The sequence below is a fragment of the Mugil cephalus genome, chromosome 21 (genome assembly GCF_022458985.1).
Source record: "Mugil cephalus isolate CIBA_MC_2020 chromosome 21, CIBA_Mcephalus_1.1, whole genome shotgun sequence".
NCBI classification, from domain to species: domain Eukaryota; kingdom Metazoa; phylum Chordata; class Actinopteri; order Mugiliformes; family Mugilidae; genus Mugil; species Mugil cephalus.
This window is the reverse complement of record NC_061790.1, coordinates 2,222,863-2,245,972: the sequence shown is the minus strand read 5'-3', so window position 1 is coordinate 2,245,972 and position 23,110 is coordinate 2,222,863. Positions and strand designations below refer to the sequence as shown.

Sequence of the window (23,110 nt, the reverse complement as noted above, 5' to 3'; positions counted from 1 at the left end):
GCAATACATTTATAGTTAGTAAAAAGATCTCTCAGCTCTTTGCTAGTTTGATTCATAAGAAATTGCATATACCCAAACATTTTTTTTCATATAGATTGCATCCCATATCTAAACAAACGATTTAATATTACCATACCAATATTGCTGACACGTTGTCCTATTAGCTAGTCAAGGTTGATGGTTTAAAATAAATTCACGATGGCAGATTGTCTCCTACATTTTCCGCAGCCTTTTCCACTTTGAACAAAGAAGAAGAAGAAGAAGTCCAACAGGACGGTTGGAAAACCAAAACAGCTCTGAAGGGGATGATGGGATTTTGCACCACAAAGTTTCCGTGTCATGATGTTTGAGATCTTCTTGCTTACAGCATTGGCTCGTCTGATAACTTTTTAGATTTACAGTAACATTAGTGTCCGACTTTGGACATTTTAAAAAATAAAAATTCAATGAACAACTTCCAGCTCTCAGGCTCGTGAGGAAAAAGCCTCTCAGAAGTGATTGCTCTTCATGTTCCACTCTGCTCCCTGTTGAACCCGTGACGCCCAGTTTTTTTTTCACGTATGTAAATCGCATTAAAATAAGAAATGATTCAAGCTAAGGGTGCTCCAATCACTATTACGACGTCTGTACCAGCCAATCAGAAAAACAGATCAGAGGTTGAAAGAATCCCAAGATAATTTCCCGAAACATGTTAAAAATGGACTCACGCTAAAGTGTAGCTAGCGATTGACTATTCAGCACTCCAGGTCATATAGAGGGTATGCACCGACATCACCGTCGTTCACGGCCACTGTATTAGTAAATACAGATGGGCAAATTCTGGATAATCAGATCAAATTAAAGGAAACTGGACTCAACAATGATCCATACCAACTAGTTTGGATTGGGTTAGTGTGTTAGCCTCAGTTTCAGTTAGTTTTAGTTCATTTCACTTATGATAAATGTAAATAAAAGATGCTAATGCTAAGAGCTTCACTGAGGAGTAACGTTAGCATGGATAACGAGAAGTGATCACAAATATTCCGTTTATTTTTTCTTTGGCAGATATCTGTAAAAATATATGACTGCTTTTCACATCTGTTGGTTCAGTCAATCACACAACAGCTCTTCACTATTTTTTTAAAGTAATTTTACTATTTAGTTGTTATTAAAGCCTATGATTCAAGCTAATGCTGCTAATCTCCATGTTCAACTGTCACTCAGTGGCCGTAACCATGGAGACTTCAGCTAGCTGTGACATCACATGCATACCCTCTATTGCAAAATTTTGTTTATTTTCAAACATTTTCCTATTTTATAATAAATAAAATCTATTTGGTTTTTTCCCACAGGACAAATGTATAGACTGTTCTATGTTCTATGTTAGCTATCCAGGTTCTTGAGAAAGTAGCTGCGTTTCCATTACACTATTTCGTAAAATTAAAGTGATATTTCTAATATTTCTGACCCCACTGAGCCAATATGTAGTCTATTTTTATAGTCACTTTATTTTCAACACTTTGTTATTGTGTAGTTTTTTGTTGACTATTGTGTTTGTCCTATTTAATTAGTTTTGTGGTCACTGTTTTTTTGTGCTGCTGTAGCATTTGAATTTCCCCAATGGGGATCAATAAAGTCCATCTTAGTCCAGTTTTGCTCTTTGTACATATGTAATTCTCATCATTTTTACCAGTTTTTATTGTGATATTTCGCTTTTGTGTATTTCTCGGGGTAATGGAAACGCAGCAACTGACGGAGAAAAAACCTCTTATTGGAACCTCACACTATGAGTGATATCGTCCGATTTCGCGTTCCTACAGTCGTCCGCCTGCGATCAGCCGCAAAAATGCTGATCGGAGCACCCCCAATTCAAGCTTACGGTAAATAAATACATACATATACACTAGAATGTGCATACATTAGCAGCTATAAACAGTACATCACATTATATTAGGTCATATGAAAATGTACAAAACGTGAATGTTCGTTTAAAACGTTGTTTTTCAAAGCAAGGCAACGACAATCAACATAATAAAAAAGAGATACCCATGGAGTTGAGAGCATAACTGCAGAAGAAATAAAAGAACTATGGTAGATTACAGCAGCAAAAAACAACCCATTCCCCTCTGTTTTTTTGTATTTTTTAAACTATTTTTCCACCCCTCTCCTCCATGTTGTTTTTGCTTTGCATTTGTTATTTTCGGCCTCTGTCAGGGCTACACTTGGATTCCCTGAACGGCCTGTTTGATGTTCTCCAACAGCGCTTTGTTCTCCGGGCTCTGGTACTGGTCCTGGTGGGTGTACATGTCAGTCAATGTACTCACGTAAGTGTCAAAGTTCTGTTCATTCATTGGCTCCTGGGAGGGGAAAGAAACCCATGAAGAAACAAACAGTCAGGCACGTTCGGAGGAGGCACTCGCACTCACTCATATGTTCATTGCGGGAAATGTTTGGAGGACAGGAGGAAGGGAACAGCGTCAGGAAAGCATGGCTCATAATTCCACCGAAACACTCCCTTTTTAATATGTCTTTGTTAAAAAAATTCCGCTTGTCGTCTACTAAGTGCAACTCCAAATCATGCAGAAATCAGGAGAGGGATGGTTAGCTGATGGGCAGATGGAAAGTTAATGTTTAGCACATGGAAAATCAGGATGTTAAAAACTAATGGGAGGTCAATGGGCGGATGACAGAGACAAAACCAGAAATTCTAAGTTTCTGTCGCTTAAATATTTCTCAGAGACGGAACAGCTCTGGATTCATAATTAGTTTTACTGGTTAGCTTAAATATCAGTCAGGGAAACAAATTAACATTTAAACATGTTGAAGTCATGTCCAACAGGTTGTGATTTGCTTTTGTTTGGGTGAGCACAGTTGTGGTGTGCACCAAGGCTCAATTTTAGGCCCACTTCTTTACTTCTTTTTAGAAATTATGACCTAATTGGATAACTTTAATTTTTGTGGTTACTAAGTGTCAGTATATCAATTAATTTCACCATCTTACATCTTCCAAAAATAAATTGTAGCACTTTTCTTTTGAAACCAATGTGAGTCATAGACTTTATAAAGAAATGGACTTCGAATGCATCTCTAATTCGTTCTACTGGTCAGTCAGACACCAGGGGGAGCTCTACTTGCTTTGACTTCACTTTTAAAGGAGCTGTCATGGCGTTCATTCTTTATAGAGTCTATGATGTAAACACAGCATGGTACATGGTATACGTCTGTAAAAGTTCTCAGTCAACCTCGTCATCGTATATCCAAAAAACTAGCTGAAATACCAACAACTGGACTTGTAGAGTTTCTTGAAGACATTTCATCCAAGTCTCCAGTCCTAAAAGATTGGTGGGGAGTTAGAGGACCAGCATGTGGGTGGAGTCCACCTCTAACTCAAAAGACCAAGGTATGCTAACCACCAGATACTCACCTGTAGTTGGAGGAAACTGTTTTCTTTCCCCAATGAATGATATTTACTGACACAATGACATGTATTAAAACTCTAACCCCCATCCAGGACTTTGGAATTAAGGAAGTAACCTGGAAGAGAGGTGAGGCGAACTTCCTTAAGAAACTCTACAATTCCAGTAGCCCTAGTTTCAGGTTGATTTTTGCATTTTGGATGCACAAGATGGGCAAAACCTACATCTTAATGATACAGGAATTTATCTCAAATAATATGTGAATCTAGAGCAGCCATTAGTCCAGTGATTGTGAAACTTTGTGTTGACTGTTAAATTCTTTGTAAGTTTAACTTGTGAATTCAAATTTGGACGTTTCGGATTTGAACGTTTGAGTCGCTCTCGAATGGGACTAATTGTCTTTTAAGGTATTTTAAGCTACTAAGAACGAAGGGTGAAGCAGTAAAAAGGCATCAGGATAGAAATGTCTGCAACCATCTGGCGACAGGTCAGTTAACGTTAACATCGCCGCTCACATGTCTGAGTCGTGTACTGCCGTATAAATGGAAACTGAGATGCACCAAAGCGAACCAGAGGAGTCGTAGGAGGGAGGGATGACAGTGCAGAAGAGAAGGATAATTGGATAAAGGATAGATGGATCTCTTACTCTGGGAGGCATCTGCAAACAGCAGCTATGCTTTACTGGGGCCTCTTTCTGTGGCAGCGGTCTCTACGGGAGAGGGTGCACAGAGAAGTCTATTAGCCTATTAGCTGGACACACAGCGGCGCTCACAAAGCTTCATGAGCCACACAGCGTCCGTCTTGGCAAGTCACTTCCCCCCCAGCTCTGTTCACACTGCAAAGCTTCCTGCTCTCAGGGTCTGGAAATATGCCGTCTGGATTTTATTACGTTCCAACCAAGAAATGCGTCTGTGCAACAACCAATCAGGAACATTTTGTTGCAAATTACTGAAGCTCTACATCTCTTAGATCAGGGGTCTTCAAGGATTCAATATTATGCCTTATCCCTTTACTAAAATATCTTGGATTTGGATTAGGTTATTTAACGGAATTTAAATTTGTGGGGGAAATAAAAAAAAAATATACAAACAATGTCTAATCAACCAAAGATTTCGTGACTCCTCTGCAGTACCTCCATGGACCCCTTAAACAATCTGATTGGCCAGGTAGATCTTTGCAGGAGCAGAATAGGTCCTCAACGTAGATACTCCAGAACAACTTTCCACCACAACATGTCTGTGAAGGTTCTCAGTCATCCAGGTCATGGTTTAGATCCAAAAGAGTTTTGAGAAGACGTTTCACTTGAATAGCTTCTTCAGTTCTAAGAGACTGGTGAGTTTTACCCACAGGTTCCTATAACTTCCCACTGGTCCCTTAGAACTGAGGAAGCTACTTGGATGAAGCGTGTTCTCAAAACTCCAGAGATGTTTTGGAATTCTACCACAAAGAACTTTGTAGGCAGAGGAATTTCAGTAAGAAATTAACTCTTCTGCAACATAAATGGATTTGTTGCTGTTTTACACATTGTCCTTACTTTGCACAATCTTATACACACTAGAAGTTGCACTAGGTCAGATTTATTAAAGTCGACTGTTCTTTGACGAAAGTGGACACAGACTAGTCTCTACTAACAGAACATAGTAGAGAGCAATGAAATTTATATTTACTAACACACAGCTCATGGGCTACACACTGTGAGCTGCAGATATGTATAGTCTGTATAAAAACAGGCTGCACCTCAGCACCATCAGTAGCATTTGCTAGTCCTACACAGAGTTTTATTAGATGGGATATTGTAGTCAGGTATGTCTCTGCAGCTAAAGTTCTAATAACTCTATCAAATAGTTGATGTGCTGCCTCCTTTACTCTGATACCACAGGACGTCTGGTGAAGTTGTTAACTGACTGATGTCCAGAGGATTTGGACAGTTCCTAACATTGTTAGCATTAGCATTAGCCTTTTCAGACTCATACTTTAGGTGTATTTCATGACTGACGTGTCTCTGTAATATGGGCTTCATATTTACTGAAGTATTTCCTCACACTTCATGAAGTAACGACACACTGGTTTCCTCACCTGTTTTCTTGGAGGCGTCCATGTTGTTACTGTTACGTGATCAGCGATTAGTCGACTAGTCTCTACAACTTCTAGTGCACAAAGATCTCTTTAAGCAGCTAAGAAAGATCAGAGATTTGGATCTGAGAAGGAAGCAGTGTGAACAGAGCTTTAGATTCACTTATTTAAACTGCAGCAGTTTCCTAGAGTCAAATCAGTTCAATGAAATTGTGGGAAATACATGAGCAACAGGCTGGAGCTATGAATATATTGTATAAAAGTGAGCAGGAGGGCGGATGTTCCTTGTTAAGACGGACATTTCTCTTACAGTGTCATGTGGTGCAGAGAGTCCAGTTATCAAGGAACTCGGGTTTAAACTGCTTAAAGAGAGATTATCCAATTAGCCCCAGTCTTCCTCCAACACCGAGACAACATGACGTCAAAACAGCCGTGAGCACTTCACTCAAACTCAACCATAAAAAATAAACAAAACGACAGGGCTTTGTCTTTATGTGGAAATCTGTGAGGCGTTGAGCACAGGAGAAGAAAAAGTAGTAGTGGTAGTAATAGTAGTAGAAGAAGAAGAAGCACAGCATGAACAAAAACAGGAAGGTGACAAACAGAAAGAAGCCGATGAAGAAAAACCTGAGTGTAGCTACAGAAAAAGTCTGGAGGAGATTTAAAGACAGCAGATGTTAGCTACCGTCCCACGATGTCGAATATCAAACATGAAACACACAGAAACTCTCACAAATAAGTTAGAAAATTATCTTTTTAACGAGATATCTCAACGACAATGAAAAGATGGATCTAAATTTAAGACGCGTTCAATTTTGGAAATTTGCAAATTTTTAGATCCAATCTTTGGTCCAGTCATCACGATACGTGCATCAGAATTATTAAATTGAAAGAATGCATGCTGGTTTTTAGATTTCACAGGACTCAATCTTGATAAATAATCAAATGAATAGAAAATAAAAGAAATTCAGAACATTGACAATAAGATAAGATAATCTAAAGGCGAAGCGGCTGAGTCCCGTTTGTCTCTGTGAGGTTTTCTCTTACCATGTGTGGAAGCTGGATGTTGGCTAAGCTGTTGATGAGCGACTGGCTCAGGTTGGCCAGCTCGTGGAGCAGGGAGTCGTTCTGCTGCTCGATCACCTTGTTCTCCTCCTCGATGGACTTCAGGTTGGTCTCCATGGTGGTTATCTGCCACGGAAAAGAGGAAACCTAATTATGAAGCCATCCTTGAGAAAAAAATGTACTTGATGTCTACCGTATTCCCTCTAATAGTGACTGGGACCTTTATTTACTCAATCACTCAGAGTTAGTCTGAACTCAGAAAACATAGACTGTGTCTTGGTACCATATACACATGAAAAAATTATGTCAACTTAAACTAAAGTGTTTTTCTCTCCTGTATTTTTCTCTGATTATTTCAAATCTCATGTTTGACATGAAGTTCACGTCAAATTTTCTTCTTTGTGCTGCTGCAGCTCTCTGTTATTTTGCAAGGTTCATGTGTTACTTCAAACGTAGCTACTTATATTAGTATAATTGTCTGACACCAACAATGACTGTTATATACGGTTATTTTTTCTGAGACCTGGCTATTAATTGAATTGAACACTATCAGTTTCCAATGGAGAGACTGTTGCCTTATGTTTGAGTTTTGCTCACTATTAACAGAAACCGTCTTACTTGTGTCCTCAGCTTTATCATGTCCGACTCCACTTGATTGTTGGACTCGTTCAGATCTTTGATTTCTTCATCCAGCTGTTTGATTTCCTCATCGTTCTCGATGCCTGAAAACAAACGTACCAGAGAGAAACTGAACATTCTGTTGCGCCTGTATTTAATCAGATTTAATTTCCTGATCTCTGACCTTTGCTCGCTCTTTGCTTGATTGTCAGCATTTCCACGCCGCTCATCCTGGCCTTCTTCATGGCCGAGGTAGCTCGGGGACAACCGGAGAGACTGGAAGGAAGAACATTGATTATCTATCAGCTGCAGGTTTGAATCTACACCTGCAAAAATCGCCTCATTTGGTTCAATGATGGCAGCTGTTAAAGCTTTGAGGTGTCTGACCTCCGGTGGGTCAGGAAGCTCCCGCTGACGTGTCCCGAGCCGTCGCAGCCCGGGGTCGGACAGGTCATCCCGTCCGTCTTACCGGACTTCCACACGAACTGCGAGCCGTTGACGTAGCTGTCCTTCTGCCTCTTCGCAGCCAGGGGGCAGCCTGACGCGCTGCGGTGGGAGGCGTACTTCCCTGTCACATGACCCTGACCATCACAGCCCGGGACTGGACACCTGAGAGGAGGAACAGAGCGGCAAATCAGTGACGTTCCATACCAGGGATTCCCGTTCTGATGTGATACTGAGTAAAATCCAGACTGGTATCGGCGATGCCAATCCGATATCGATACTTTTGTGTAATTTATAAATATACATCATTATTATCATTTTGCATTCAGTATTAAGTTATTCAAACAATACACAGGTTCAAATTTCAAGCATGTTCAACAGTTGGGTGGCTGTGCAACTGCCATAAACATACATACGTTTACCTTTAAAAGCAGCTAAATTAGCTTCTCTTCTCCTAATTTTGCAGTGTGCGTCTGGATTTGACCTGGGGACTGAATAGGCTCTCGGGCCAATTACGGGGAACCTGACAGGGTCAGTGTGTAATATGTGGCCTCGTGATTGGAGCAGCAGCAATAGGGGCGGAGCCTACTGTCTACAGGAGGCTTAGATTGACAGGTAGTAGCTAGTGTGGTGTTCTGTGTGCTGTAAGAGTGAAGTGTTGACTGAAAGATAAACTCAGTTTTTCCCTTAACTAAAACAAGTTGGATTCATGTTGATGTGCATTTAAACAAATTTACCTCTGCGGACCCCCTTAGGGTCGCGGACCCGATGTTGAAGACCTATGACCTGAAGTGTTTCACAAGGTTTGTTGTGTTGACACAACTCAACTTACTTTCCCACTGTGTTCCTGTTAATTATAATGATATACATGACCTCAAGTGACTCAAATGAAGTATCGAAAGTATCGATATTTTGATTTGAGAATAAATTTTAGAGCATAAAGATCTGGTATCAGAAGTATCACTATTTCAGTACTGATCTGCACGTCACTCATGCAAATATCATCAGACAAGTAGGTGTTAAACCCTCTGGTGGACAAGTTGGACGTCCTCTGCTCTCTGGACAGATGGTTTTTCTCAGTGAACATGGACACAGTTTAATAACTAGTGATAAGAGTGAAGGTGTGTGTGTTAGTTAACCCTTTAATACAAAATTCATTCATACAGTGTGGCTGAATGATGATGATGCACCATTGCTGTTGGCTGCAGATTGGGAAGCGACGCAAGATCGGGGAGATCCAGGAAGAGAAAGTTGTTTGGGGGAATTTGTTGGTAAAAATGAAGTTAGTTAAACCCTTGAGATGTCACGAAGGTCTTCCAGACAAAAGCACAACTTCCCAGTGTTCAGCCTTTAATTTTGTCAGTAGAACAAGCGATCACCAGCGATAAGTTCTGTTCAATTTGTGCAGCAGCATCGGTTGAATCAAGCTCCACAACGGAATCCCACGGTTGTGTAACTAGACTCATACTCGGGTACGACCTGAGTCCAGCTACACCGGGGTATGTCATGACTCCTCCTCGTTAACGTCGCCCTCTCTGCAGATAACACCTCCTCAACTTTCCTCCTGCATCCCAGAATGCCCTTGGCTGTGACATTTGTGCTGATTAGAAGGAGTGCAGCGTCGGAGGGCCGCTCCCTCGCCCCGGCTCAGGTTAAGCTTAATTAGGGTACGACGGGACCGGAGCGGGGGCAGCTGGCCTCAGACTGACACCGGCTGAACTTTGGATTATTCACAAGGTCGTATTGGCTTAACATTACGGCTCCGCTTCAACACAAATGTCAAAGGCTCGCCAGCTCTAACCTTTACTGGACCCGGCCTGCTGGGAGCAGGAGGTGCAAGTCCAAGACTGACCATAGAGCCTCGATAATATATTCTCAGCTAAAGTTAGAAAGGTCAGCGTGTGCAGGCGGCATTTTAAGAGAGAGCAGATGGATGTTTCTGTCGTCGACGTGATGAAGCGTCTGGGCTGTAAGCGATTTCAAGTCTATACACAGGAAACATATGTATCATTACACAAATACACAGACTTAAATCACATGTGTCTGGTGTGGTTCTTTTAGTGAAACAAAGGATAATATATGGATAATATATTGAATGATTAGTGATCGTAAATATCGATCATTTCAACAGTTTAATAAAAAGTCGAGTCGCTGTGTTTGTGCTCTGAAAGTTTAAAATTTCCATAATAAACTTTGAGTCTATTGAAAAGTAATTTTCAGTGTTCTAGTGTTAAACTACAGATTTAACTCAGAGAGTTAAAGGAATAGGATCAGATTCCTCCCACTGATCAGCGGTTACCAGAAACATTTAGTTACAAGGAGCTTACAGGAGATACTGGAAACAAGGCTTCACTTAGTTTAACAGCTCACACATATGAACACATGATCAATGGTCTAGAATAAACAAATATATTACACTGACTAGGTTCTCTACTACTTAAGAAATGTTTGTCGAAATATAGAAAATTCAGAAGGGCACAGACTTTTAAGAGGTGCTGTATGTTTTGCTTCAATTAAATCTTAAACTGTAATCAGAATAATCAGTTTTTGATTGTTGAAATGACTCAAACCCTGATAAAAATACTAATATCTGCCTTAAAACTCAGACTTTTAGGGACAATTTTCTCCATTTGGGCAGAATTTTCCTCTTCATTTTGGCTGCGTTAGTGTAAATAGCAAACATTTTGTAACAAAGTCCATCTCTACACAAATTTTGAAAATATATATAAATGACAAATAAAGGCACGGTAACGGGGAAATGGCTGATTTTAGTGCTGAACACTAAAAATTACAAATTTGACATTTTTTCTCATAAATGAAACCCTAATGTTGCAGAATTAATGGTTTTATTGTGTCATGGCTGAGACATTAAATAATGTAGTTTTAATGGAAGTGAATGGGACGTTTTTGTCCACTAAGGTTACAAGAGCGTAGTAAATGTTCAATCTGATGCTGCACAAAAACTAATAATCCAATCAAGGCAATATTTTAGAAAGTCTTGGTCATATCCAGAACTGATCTGAATAAAATGCCCCAGTCTACCAACATTGGATTTATGGAAAATAGACAATTTTTCATGTTTTTTTTTTTTTTTTGTAAAAACAAAAACTTCAAGTAATCAAACTGGCATTTAAAGGGTTAAAATTCCTCAAAATGATTGAATTTTAGCAGTATTGTAAAGTACTGAAGTGGTTTAAGAGATTTGTACAGAAAAGGTTTTTAAAAAATATTAATCAGTTTAGTTTTTATAGCAGATTTTGGACGTTTTTGTCCACTAAGGTTACAACAGGTGGTAAATGAAAAGGAGGCCTGAGGGTTAAACAGGTCCATAAACACTCTGACATTAACAGTGCTGTAACTCTTACTTGATTGGCTCCTGGTCGTCCTTGTCCTCTTTGCTGTGGAGGATTTTGATGCCGCTCTTCTTGGCCCGTGGACACCCGGACAGACTGCAGCGAAAGGAAAACTTTTTAAAACTGTCTGCAGGGAAGTTTTGGACGTGTTTGTTGGGAGTTCATGTAATAAACTGTACCTCCTGTGGGAGGCGTAGTTTCCGGTGATGTGTCCAGATCCGTCACAGCCGGGGGTTGGACACCTGAGGGACAAAGAGTAGGACACAGAATGGAAACTGTTTGGTAGATTGTTGGTTCACACTGACAAAGATCATGAATTAGCTGATGAGAGGAAGTTTATTGGTGGAAACGGATGAAGGGATGAGAGGGGTGGGAGGGATGAGAGGGATGATGGTCCTCAGACGCAGAGGAACTCGAGGACAGAGACTCAGGACAGAGGGGACAGAGTTATAATAACTTCATTCGTGGACTCACTTGAGTTCTTGTGAGTTGGTCGTCATCATCCCGCGGATGTTCTTGTCTGCCAGCTGGCAGCTCGACAACCTGCAGGAGAAGAGACTCAGAGTTACCACAACGCCTGAAATAACGCTACATACATGATACTGATGCCACCACTGGTCCCCGGCTAAAAAAAAAATAACTGGCAAAAAGCAAATGTTCAACTTCATGAAGGAGTTTTATTAGTCTGCAAAACAGACCTAGCAGACTATCTCAAATATATATGAATTCTTTATTTATTTATCTGTTATTTATATCATTAATCTTTCTCTTTCACCTCCTCTTTTTAGCTTATTTTATTTATTTATTTTCCTCTTTAAATCTATATTATTAATAAATCTTACTTATTTATCTTCACCTACTAATTTTCTTTTTTTTCTATTATTTGTTTGATGAATCGTTTGTTTATATCTGTGAGGTGTAAAACTAAGCGAGTCCTTGTTTCCAGTATCTGCTGTGAGCTCCTAGTAACTGAATGTTTCTGGTAACTGCTGATCTGTTGGAGGAATCTGATCCTGTCGCTGCAGTTCTGAGATGTTGGTGGTTTCCTCTCATCAACTACAACATTTCTATTGGACGAAGGTCAATGCCCGCCCCTTTTTTGAACAGCAGATGGCGTCATCCCCAGATACTGAGACTTGACGAGATCAGCTGATCATGTAAATGACCAAACTAGTAACACGTGCGAGCCTTAGTTTGTTTAATTATTTGTATTATTCATTTAGTTATTTTTAATGTGAGACTTGTTTTAAAGATCCAGTTTTTATTTTTTTTATTTTTTTGTTGTCAAACTAAAATATAATTTCAGTTGCACTTTTAAGAAAAGGAGAAATAAAAAATGAATTCTCTTTTATCTGTTACACAGAAAATATCATTTGTAACTTTTATATATCAAGATATAGATGTTTTTTAAATATTCTTTCATTGCATAGTTTGTGTATTGGAGTTAAATCCTAGCTCAGAAATGTGCTTTGTTTTTCTCTGAAAAATGATTCATCAGTCATAATTTGTCTGCAGCTTATTCATAAATAAATAAATAAAATATATTGGAAATTGTATTGAATTGTGAGTTGAGAGTATCATTACATCCCTAATATTTACCTATTTAATGCAAGTTAATAGAAACAACTATGATGTAAAGGTGGAAAATAACCCTGAAGAGCCTTAAAATGACTTTCACATTCCCACCTTCTTCTACCTGAACTCAAAGCTCGTTTCTCTCGTGTCCAGATCTCTGAGGTGACTCCTGTGCAGTTTGTCTCTTTTAAAAGCTGTGAATCTATTTCCTTGTGAAGTAACGTCAACCAGGACCAGGTTGGAGCTGAAGGTGGAGCTGAGCCTTACGTGATGAGCTCCTTCTTGCTCTCCTTGCAGGGCGGGTACTTGTGGTGTTTGGGGCTGGGCATGGTGACCTCGGCCGGGTAGCGCTGCTCATCCAGCAGCTCCTGGAACGGATCCAGCTCGTCGCTCTGGTGCAAGGACGAGAAATAAGACGACTACAACACGTCACTACAGGCTCAGGGTCAGGGAGCAGGTCTACAACAGGTCTCAGGAAACTTACAAAAATACTTTCCAAACCATTCACTGCAAACTGGAACCAAAAGTGGTTCTTCGCACTGATTAAAACATTTATGGTTCTTCAAAGAACTGAGGCTCCAACATGGAGATTTTTCTTATTTTGAAATTCAGTTCCACAGAGAACCTGATACAGCAAGAAAAGGTTCTTAGACATAAAAAGGATCTCCAAAGCACTTGTGAAGAACCTATTTTTCTTAGATTGTAGCTACAATTATTACTGATATATTTTCCTTTTCTTTTCTTTTGATACACATCATAACATCTCAACCATTGACTATTGACCACTATTATTATAGTATATATGCTTATCCTACATAATCAATTTCTACAGAAAAATACAAAAGTTAAATAAATTATTTAAATAAAAAACAAACACACCAAATCAATTGCTACAACATCCAAGTTAAGTCTCTTCAAACTCCATCTCTTTTGTTTTCCTTATAATCTTCAATCATCTTCCATTTCAGGACTTTTTTGAAAATTCATATAGAATAAACATAACTTCAGATTTGCCATAATTTCACACTGAAATCTGAAACACATCCGTATTTTACATTTGTTAAACTAAGTCTTCCTGCTCTTAATTTGAAAATATTTTGAACACCATCAGGGAGGTTTTTATTCCTCGCGCAAAAAATGATTTATAATATTTTTAATTATATCCAAGGATTTTACTGTGTCACGGTCAGTAAATAATCAGTTTGGTTCTAAACAACCCACTTTATTTATTATTCATGCAGCTCTTTTTGTAGTTTAACCTCCTGAGACCCTGCGTCCTCATATGGGGACGTTGAGTTTTATTGTGGCAGCTTCTTCTTCTGCTTCATTTAAATTTTTATCCTCGTAACTAGATGCTGGTTGGTGTAAAAACATGATAGCGGTCATTTCAGTGGATTCATTCTGCAGACGATCACGTAACAAAAGAGCAAAAACGTAAAAACTTCATCAGATTTAACCATCAACAGCAACGAGCTCGAACTTCAATAATTAGCAAATACTCGTTTGAGGACGTTGGGAATTCATGTTTTGTAATTCTGTCTTTGCTCAGCCATGTTCAGTTTTATATCCTGTTACATATTGGTGACTTTATTATAATATACAGTGAAATAATCCTCATGTCCACATATAAGGACATAATTTTTTCCACTTCCTGTTCATAGATGATGCTTTTTTTTTATAGCTCTTAGTTCCTATTGATCCCAAATATGTAGGAGAAATTAAAAATGCAAATAAAAGCTCAGGTCTCAGGAGGTTAACCCTTTAACTGGCATCTTTTTTTTGTAGTAGGAGACAATAAAATGCTTAATTTCTCATTTTGTACCTGTTTTCTAATCATTGCTGGTCATTCAGTTTGCAAGATTCACATATCTATTATCTAAATATCTACTTTTTGAGATGTAGCATCAAAGCCTGAATATATACATCACATACAGCGTCAGTATTTATACTGAACATTTTAATAATGATATGTTAAAATACTCAGTTTGCTGTGCACACTATAAATATAGATTAAAAATGAATGAAATTTAATTGTATTTCTTAGTGTGGAAGTCAAAGGGTTAATTATGGGTTTGATTTATAAACAGTTCCCGAAGCCTCGACACAGTCTGTCATGTGTGACATTATCAGTGAAGTTTATAACAGATGGAATATTTTCCGCTTTGTTTTATAGAGAATAGGAATTGACCTTGATAATTTTATGTATTTTGATTATATGGCTGAGTTTAGTGGAGAGTTGAGTTTAAATATGCATGTGTATTATTGTGGAGTTCTTCTTCTTCTTCTTCTCATATAAACAGCTTCTGCAATTAAAAGTTTTGCAGCGTTTTTATTCTGCAGCTATAAGTTAATGAAAATCCCGTGCATATTGGTTTCCAGCTCATTTCCACATAATAAATATTTGCCCATCCTCTGTTTACTAGTCTGTGCGAAAAAGTTTTCTCATTTTCATTATTTGCCGTTCCTCCTTCCTCCTTCTTCCTCCTCCTCCTCCTCCTCCTCCCTGCATCAAACCCGGTGAAATGTCGAAACTCCTCCTGCAGCAGCTCCACTTTCTGAACAAAGAGCAGCACTGCAGTCTGCTCTGCAGTCCGCGCATCACACCTCCTCAGTCGGGAGCACAAATCGCTCAGGACCGTCTGGAGAAAAGAAAAAAAAATCTCCATCTCCTCCGGCCTCCTCCGCAGCGTCGTGCTTCATTAACAAACGCAATTACTCTCCTGATTAAAACCTTTCACTTCACCGCTCCGACTCCAACGAGGCAAATGTAGCAATTTGCCGCATGGATTGCCCTGTGTGCTATCAGATCTGTGCGGATTTAAGGCGCGCAGATGATCTACCGTGTTTTACTTATGTATTAGTGCTGTAACTCGGTGTTTTAATGCGCGGCGCTGAGCTCCTGAAGCGAGGACGGAGTCTGAGCGACGCAGTGCGGCTTCTGTCCACACGGGGGCGCAACGAGTCTGCAGGAGAGCCTTCACCACCCCCTCCTCCTCCTCCTGCCCCCTGCATCCAAACCTTTGAAGAGGGGTTATTTATCAAACTGTAAAGTGAACGTTTGGACTTAAAAGAAAAACCCTGACAAATTTAAGAATAAAACACATTCGTCAAACTTATTTTTGTGCTGAAAGATTGAGGATTACAGGACGCGGACGGTTCAGAGGGTTTCAGAATGAGGCTCGGACCTCTCCTGTGGAGGGGAACAAACCTCTTCAGTCTGTCTGACTGGCTTCCACACTCTTTAGAGATGGTTGTGTCGCCTTTTTCTGAGCTCGTCGTCATACATTTCAATACAAACATGTGCTGTGAAGATCAGACTGAGACAAAATCCTGGATTTATAGAAGCTAAACCAGGAACTGAGTCTCATCACATTGATTTGGGAGCTTCCATGTGCAGTTTGAATTTGTTGCAAACGAGCACCAGAAAGCTGTCACAAGAATGTCGTCCAGAGTCTTTTCCTTCTCCAATTTAAATCATCATATAATTACTTTGATGCTAATTGCTACTGGAGGTGACAAAGGTTTCATGGAAACTAAGAACCTGAGAGGCGTCTGTAAACACTGGCTTCTGCACATCCAGCAAAACACACAGTGTTTTTACATGCAGCTTAATGGAGCGATGCTTGAAACTTTCTGAATGAGGTGGCGATATGTGTCTTCTCAGCAGGTTAATATCATGTTAAACGCCCCCTTTCCGGTTGATCTATTACGTCATAATAATAATAATAGTTCAGCTTTTTTTTTCTTCTGATGCAGATAGATGGCGCTATTCCTCAGAGGGTTCTTCTACCGACTCTCTTTACCTTCTTCTTCTACTGCGACCTGATTTCTTGGATGTTTTTGTTGCGGGGTCATACGTCAGTGCAGCGGTTGTGCAGCAAGAGCACACGCGTTGTCCAGTTAAAGTCTGATTAAGACGTATACATGATAGAGACAATCAAATTCCAATCTTATTAGCTTAATCAGATTAGGAGAACTGCGATTTTAGTCAAGTAACCTGTTTACATGCACTTGAGTTGTCCAGTTAAAGTCGGACTAAGGCAATAATTAGTTTTATTTCACCTGCATGTAAACGTGTTGAGTGTCTGGGAACCAAGTGTCAACCTGCACAGGTGAAACATGTAATTAATTCTCTGATGAGGCACCACAAGGTGGTCATAATGTTATGCCTGATCGGTGTATATACTGTGTATATGACAAAAAGTGACTCTAATAAACCCTGTAGTTGCTGAGTTAATCTCGAGGAGGAATCTGAGGACGATTCTTTGCATATTTGAACATAAATGAACTATTTTTAAGATGTAAAACGTTATTTTCTGCTCACATGATTAATCAGGTCATGAAGCCAGAAGCTCCTGTTGAAGTTCACTTCATCAACGTGTCGTCTTCTTGACACAGTGACACTATTTCCTCTTGACTTATTATTCATCAGTTTATTTAGCTTTATTTTTTTCTGTGTCGCCCCAACGCTCTTGGTTTGGTGACGCTGTTCGTGCACATCATCCTGAACTCTTCCCAACTCGGAAAAGAATTCCTCTTCCGTATGTAAAGTGATGCAGAAACGATAGCGGCGTTACGCTCTCGCAGAGCACAAGCAGTCTGCAACTTTTTTTTTTCCTGCTCTGCACCAGAGAACAGGCGTCGCTTCACACAGTAGATAAAACCTGATCATCTCTTAATCTGTGCATGCACCCGTAATATAAACTCTGCCTTCATGAAATCTCTCAATTTCATGCCTCCAATTATCGTCACTTTGCATGATCAGGGGACAGTCTGCACAAATACGTCTGAAATCAAGTGGTTAAAGCCCTTAATCGTAGCCGTGAGGTTCTGCAGCAACGTTTAGAGCTCTGCTCTGAGAATAATTCAGCTTTTATCAAAACCATCGTCCTCACGACATTTACAGCTTCTCTCAACATTTGAACAGACTCAATCAAAGAGTAAACAGATGAGTCCTAAACATTTTACACAGCGCTTTAGTCCTTCTAGTTATTCTCTTATACTGAAAAAACTTGTTGGACCATCTTAATCAAATTAAAGTAAATTTTTTCAGCTTAAGTTTGCAAGTTAAATTATCACAATTGATTTGAGTCACATACTGTTGATAATCTGAGTGCTTTGAAATCAGTTTACGTTACAATTTAAATTTAAGGAACGTCCACTTAGAAGTTTTTAATGTTTCAACTCAACTATTTGTAAAAAACTGTTGCTTAATGCTCTAATAGTACAGTTTCAGACTTAAACCTGGACCTTCTCGCTGGGAGGCATCAGTGCTAAACTTTGTGGCCCAAAGGAGCAGTTTTTGTGGGTGTGAAGTGTGTTTAGTATATTAATCTAAGAAATGCCTTTGAACTAAATAAATTGATTTATTTACGAAAAAAGACCAAAATGTCTTTCTGAAAAAATCTGGAAAAATGTCAGACGCACCTAAAAAACCCAAAGAAACTGAATTCAAACACTTTGACTTGAAGAAGACAAGTAGGTTAATAAACAAAGTGTAATTCCACAGAAGTAAAGTTCACTGCCATGACTAAACTAGAAAACTGAGTGAGACATCATAACTTCAGCTTCTACACTAATACACTTTTTAGAGTAACCTTATTTCTTTTCATTTCATTCTACTTTGAAATGTTCATACAAATTGTTACTTTATTTTTTTGTACAATAACTTATTTATCTAAGTCAGAAAAGACTCTTATTATTTTCATTTAGACCAACCTGTTAAATTAAGTTATCAACTCATTATAATGTGTTCACATAACAAACTTATATGTATATATATATATATTTTACCTGCATTAGTAGAAACACACCTCATAATAAATTCTAAATGGAGGTAAACCAGAGTCTGGCTACAGACCCTGGTCCAAACTCACTTCCTCTAGTCTGATCTCCTTTAAACATGAGCCCCATGAAATAACCCGCAGCACCAAACAATCTGTGGTGAGTCAGTAAATTCCTAATAATTATCTAATAATTACCTCGGGAGGAACGACGAATGTGAGCTGCCGCTAATTATAGGCAAAACAGACATTGTTCTGTTGGTGCACTTTCCATTAATTAACACCACTTATTCCTAGCGTCTAACTTTTTAGCTCAGCCCAACGTGAAGATTTTTTATTTTTTTTCCCGTCGTCATATCTCATGTTACCATTTGTGATACTTATAAATGATATTTGAAAAGCAGATTTCCCCCTGGGGACAATAAAGTATGAATCTGAATCTGAAATGGGAAAAAAAGACGTTTCAAAAAAGGGGTATAACAAGGAAAAAATTATAAATAGGTCTTTATATAATTTTAATCGGAAATTCCAATTAAAAAGGAGTAAATCAGCAGCGAAATAATTAGTACTGATTTATTAACAGGAAACATAGGAAATATAAACCCATGGATTAAAGTGCTGCCACTTGAAGCCGTAAAACCACATCTTGGTTTGCAAGAAGTCATGTTTTTTTTGTTGTTTGTTTTTTTATGATGAAGATCCTCGTGGCCTTGCTGCGCTGCCTTTGAGGTGACATTATTTTCTATAACCCAGACGTCTGGTCTCTTGCCAGGTCGTGCTACTTCACAAAGCCGGTGAAGTTTGCGATTCAATCGTCTGTAAAATGTCTTTTCATGATTATCTATAATTCCTGTAAACACAAAGTATTCAAACTATATGAAGTTTGGAGGCCTTTTCTCTTCGCTTGATACTGTGCAAAAGCAAATTTCATAATATATGAATATTGCATTTACAGACCTTTATAATGTGTTCACACCATAGATGTCTTTACAGAGCTAGATGCACAGGACAAAGGTCGGCCCTTCACTGCAGAAGAATTTGAGTTAAAAGTGACGCAGGCCTTCCCGTTACCTCTTTGTGGTCCGAGTCGTCTCCCAGCCGTTTGATCTTGGTGTAGTCCACGGGCAGGTCCCAGCAGTCGGTGTCGCTAAGCTGGTAGCAGCGGCTGCTGAGCAGAGCCTGGCGCTGGGGCGACATCGGCTGCAGGGGGGTCAACACCGTCCCGCTGCCCTCGGGGCCGCCGGGCTGACCGGCCACGTCCACCACGCCGCCGTCGTCCAGATCTCCAACCGGACTCTGGTGATCAGACACATCCAGAAACTGTTGGTTTGATGAACAACAGCAAAGTAGAGGTTCTACTAATGTGTCATCACCAGAATGTTTTAACCATTTAACCTTGTGTTGGGTTGTTTATGGGACAGCAGCAGTTTTTTGAACCAATCAGAGCTCTGGTTTCATTGATAAAAGTCATTAAACCAACACATTTGTTCAAAGAAATAAAGAAATAAATCAGCCAAACCCAACAACTTCTTCTTAATCTTTATCTGTGTTTCAACTTTGATTCCTCCACAACAAAACTACTTAGAGTGATTCTGATTTTTGTGATAGAAACTTCAGAGTCTTGTCTTTCAAAAGAGAACAAGACCACGAATGAGCTCCAAACTGGGATGATGAGAGGTTTAAATAGGAAACTCTGTGGATAAAACCAATCAGAAACGTGCTCGACTTGTTTCTGTAGGAACCAGAAACTGGTGCAACTAATTCCCATTAATGGACAAATATAAGTTTATTTAGGAAGGATGAGTCTGTTAGTGAAAAAAAGCTGTGTTTTGCAAAAAGGCTGGAATGATCAGAAGTTAACCTTTTATAGGGCACTCATTTATATTCTAAATTTCAACTGTAGATTGTTATCGTAGAACAACTGAAGACTGTTTTACTTTTGTGAAATTTTTCAGATTTTTTTCATTTTCATGGAGAAAATCAAGAATTTACCATATATGGTTCCTTGCCCCATAAAGGGTTAAGACTGTCAAGTATTAAGATCAAATCTGCCTGCTTTTCAATTTGAATCTCAAACTTCCGAGCTACATCTTGTTCAGAGATCCATGTAATCAAGTGCAAGCTTGTATTTATATAGGCCATCATGAACGATGAAAATTGGGTGTCATAATTTTTTCATCATTTTATTTTATTTTTATTTTTTTATATGACTGCCAAGTATTTTATTTGATGTCTATTGTATCTCTCATAACAGTCTTAGGAAGATCACTACAAATCTAAGCAGACCATTGTGGGGACACATGGTGCCCCCCAAGGTTTGATTCTTGGACTGTTGGTTGTTGGTTGGACGGTAATTGGTCAGATCATACAGGACATTAACACCGTTTACCACCTTTACACAGATGACACTCTAATATATTTTCACAAACTGTTCTCTTTGTTGAAAAGTAGAATGAGTAAATACCTGGAAACAATTAACTTCCTTCGACCAAAAGAAAGAAACTTCCTTTAAAGATTTATGCTTAGCTTCATTCCATGGCAACAAAGACGAAAAGCAAAGCTACATTGGATTTAGATCATCACACTTTATTTTTGATGAATTTGCCATAACTCCAAGTGGTAAATCCATGACAAGTGGAGTCCCCCAAGGTTTGATTCTCGGACCACTGTTATTGAACATTCAATACTGGACAGTCAGAGTGTTTATCGCAACTACGCAGATGACAGTCTGATTTATTTTTAAAGCCTAGACTATGTGCAAATACATTCTTCAAATTAAGTAAAAAAAAAAACCAAAAACAAAAAAAAAAAGTAAATAATTAAACTTTATGTTAATACCAGGCACGCAGCCTCTCACCTGAATAAAATAGCATGAATTAAAGATATCGCCTCAAAACTGGACTCACGCTGCCCTCTGCAGGGTCCACTTGGATAACATTTCCCTGTCTAATGATGTGAAATGTGTCCCGACTTCAAACTGCATTAAATTCTGCTCTCATATGCTTTTCATCAATCGGTTTGTCACTGCAATTACAAGCTATTATGGTTCTGTAGCTGTATTTTAAATGTTATCTTTGTCCACGTATATGTTACTTTAGTTTAATTTTGTGTGTTTCCTTTGGTTGTTGTTATTCTAATGTTTTTTTTCTTCCCTATTGCTGTTTGAGACTTTCCTTAGACTGATACCTTTTCTTCGCACCACTGAGCATGAATGTGTTTGTAAGACGGCAGACGTGCACCTCCTCATATTACCTGTGTCAGCAGGTCCTGGGGTTTCCCTCCCAGAGCGTGCGGGAGCTCCCGGCACCTCGTCGACAGGTTGAGGATGGCCGTGGCCGCCATGTGGGCCGCCTCCATGTCGTGAGTGTAGTCAAAGCTGCTCTTGCTGCAGGTGCTGCTGGCGCTGCTTCCTCCTCCGCCTCCTCCTCCTCCTCCTCCTCCGCCGCCGCCGCCTCCTCCTCCTCCTCCTCCTCCACAGCTCAGGCTGCTGCTGCTGGGAGCGTAGCTGCTAGTCGTACTGCTGGCCGGGCTGGACGTCTTACAGTAGCGCTTAGCTGCACGGAGGCACAAGCTTGATTTGTTAGACTGATGCTGGCGTTTGGCCAGACTGTGCAGCAGATGGATTCCTACAGGGGATCTAAAATTACAAAGACATTCTGTTGAATGTAAAAACATGCATGAAATGGTCTAAGTGATGAGGAGACGAGTGGAAACTACAGGCTGGAGAATTTAATGGGATTTAATTTAATAAAAAATACAAACAACCTGCTACTTTTATGGTCCAGACAGACCAGACCTGAAACTGAGAATCACATTTTATATTGATATTTGTAGCTATAGGAAAATATTAGGATATTTTTTGGAATAAATCCATTCTCTCTGACGCCACGTGGGGTAAATATCATTTGAGGAGTTTTCAGGAGGGACAGAAACATGGAGATAGAAAAACAAAGAAGAACCAAAGCTGGAATCCATGAGGACAGAGACGATGGGGACATCTTGGTCGTCTTCTAAGACTATAGATATTCAGTGTTGTCAATAAACAGGAGTCAACACCCCAGTGAAAAAACTGTGATAAAACAAACAGCTAAATAATTATGTTGCATTTACCTTTTTACTCTTTCACATTCTTATAGCAGCTTATTCACCAACCGCTACAAAGCAAAACATGAAACTAAGCCAAACTAAATGTCAGAAATAAAAGATAAAAGGTTAGATTTTGAATTATAACCATAAACCTCATGTACATGTCAAAGCAAGTTCTATACATTGATGTTTTGGTGCATGTAAACACACACATCACATCTGATCTGGTCATTTTATATCCAGAATCCATCCATTCATCATTAAACAGGATTAGATGTTACGACAGCTTGTGCCAAGATCCCATTCAAAACACTTTAAGAAGCCCAGTCCAGGCTAACAGCAGGCTAGCAACTAGCACCCAACAAGAAGACACCAGCTTACTAGTATGCGACACCTCAAGAAGGCTGAACAGTGACCTGGAGTAACCCCCTCCATGCAGCCACCACACAACCATGTGACTTTCAACCCAAGAGATTAGCTTAGCCCTTTTTACTGATATTTACCAAAATACACGATTGTGTCGAGTGAAGCAATAATCTGCAAAAAGTTAAACACTGAGATAAGTGTCCATCCATCGCCCCAGCGATTTCATTTCATCAGAAAACGCTCATTGCCAAATGGACACATCAACTTAATTTCAATTGAATTTTATTTTTATAGCATCAGAAACAACACAAAACATCTCAAGATGCTTTAAAACCCCCAGAGCAGCACTAAG

At 39.3% G+C, this 23,110-nt stretch overlaps 1 protein-coding gene across 7 annotated transcripts in view; it reads right to left on the bottom strand.

Moving 5' to 3' along the window:
* Nucleotides 1-1,192: 1,192 nt before the first annotated feature.
* Nucleotides 1,193-23,110, bottom strand: part of myt1la (myelin transcription factor 1-like, a) — a 76,258-nt gene continuing 54,340 nt past the window's right edge. For 2 of the 7 annotated variants that reach the window (XM_047573110.1, XM_047573112.1), the window contains exons 14-25: nucleotides 21,559-21,860; nucleotides 19,378-19,602; nucleotides 12,791-12,942; nucleotides 11,423-11,491; nucleotides 11,128-11,190; nucleotides 10,961-11,044; nucleotides 7,539-7,760; nucleotides 7,336-7,427; nucleotides 7,152-7,255; nucleotides 6,516-6,659; nucleotides 4,042-4,104; nucleotides 1,193-2,336 (exon numbers count right to left, since the gene is read on the bottom strand). In XM_047573110.1, coding sequence (XP_047429066.1) covers nucleotides 2,196-2,336; nucleotides 4,042-4,104; nucleotides 6,516-6,659; nucleotides 7,152-7,255; nucleotides 7,336-7,427; nucleotides 7,539-7,760; nucleotides 10,961-11,044; nucleotides 11,128-11,190; nucleotides 11,423-11,491; nucleotides 12,791-12,942; nucleotides 19,378-19,602; nucleotides 21,559-21,860 — 1,661 coding nt within the window. In that variant the 3' untranslated portion in view covers nucleotides 1,193-2,195. The remainder of the gene's footprint in view (nucleotides 2,337-4,041; nucleotides 4,105-6,515; nucleotides 6,660-7,151; nucleotides 7,256-7,335; nucleotides 7,428-7,538; nucleotides 7,761-10,960; nucleotides 11,045-11,127; nucleotides 11,191-11,422; nucleotides 11,492-12,790; nucleotides 12,943-19,377; nucleotides 19,603-21,558; nucleotides 21,861-23,110) is intronic. The other 5 variants (XM_047573113.1, XM_047573116.1, XM_047573115.1 and 2 more) reach the window with 3 other exon arrangements.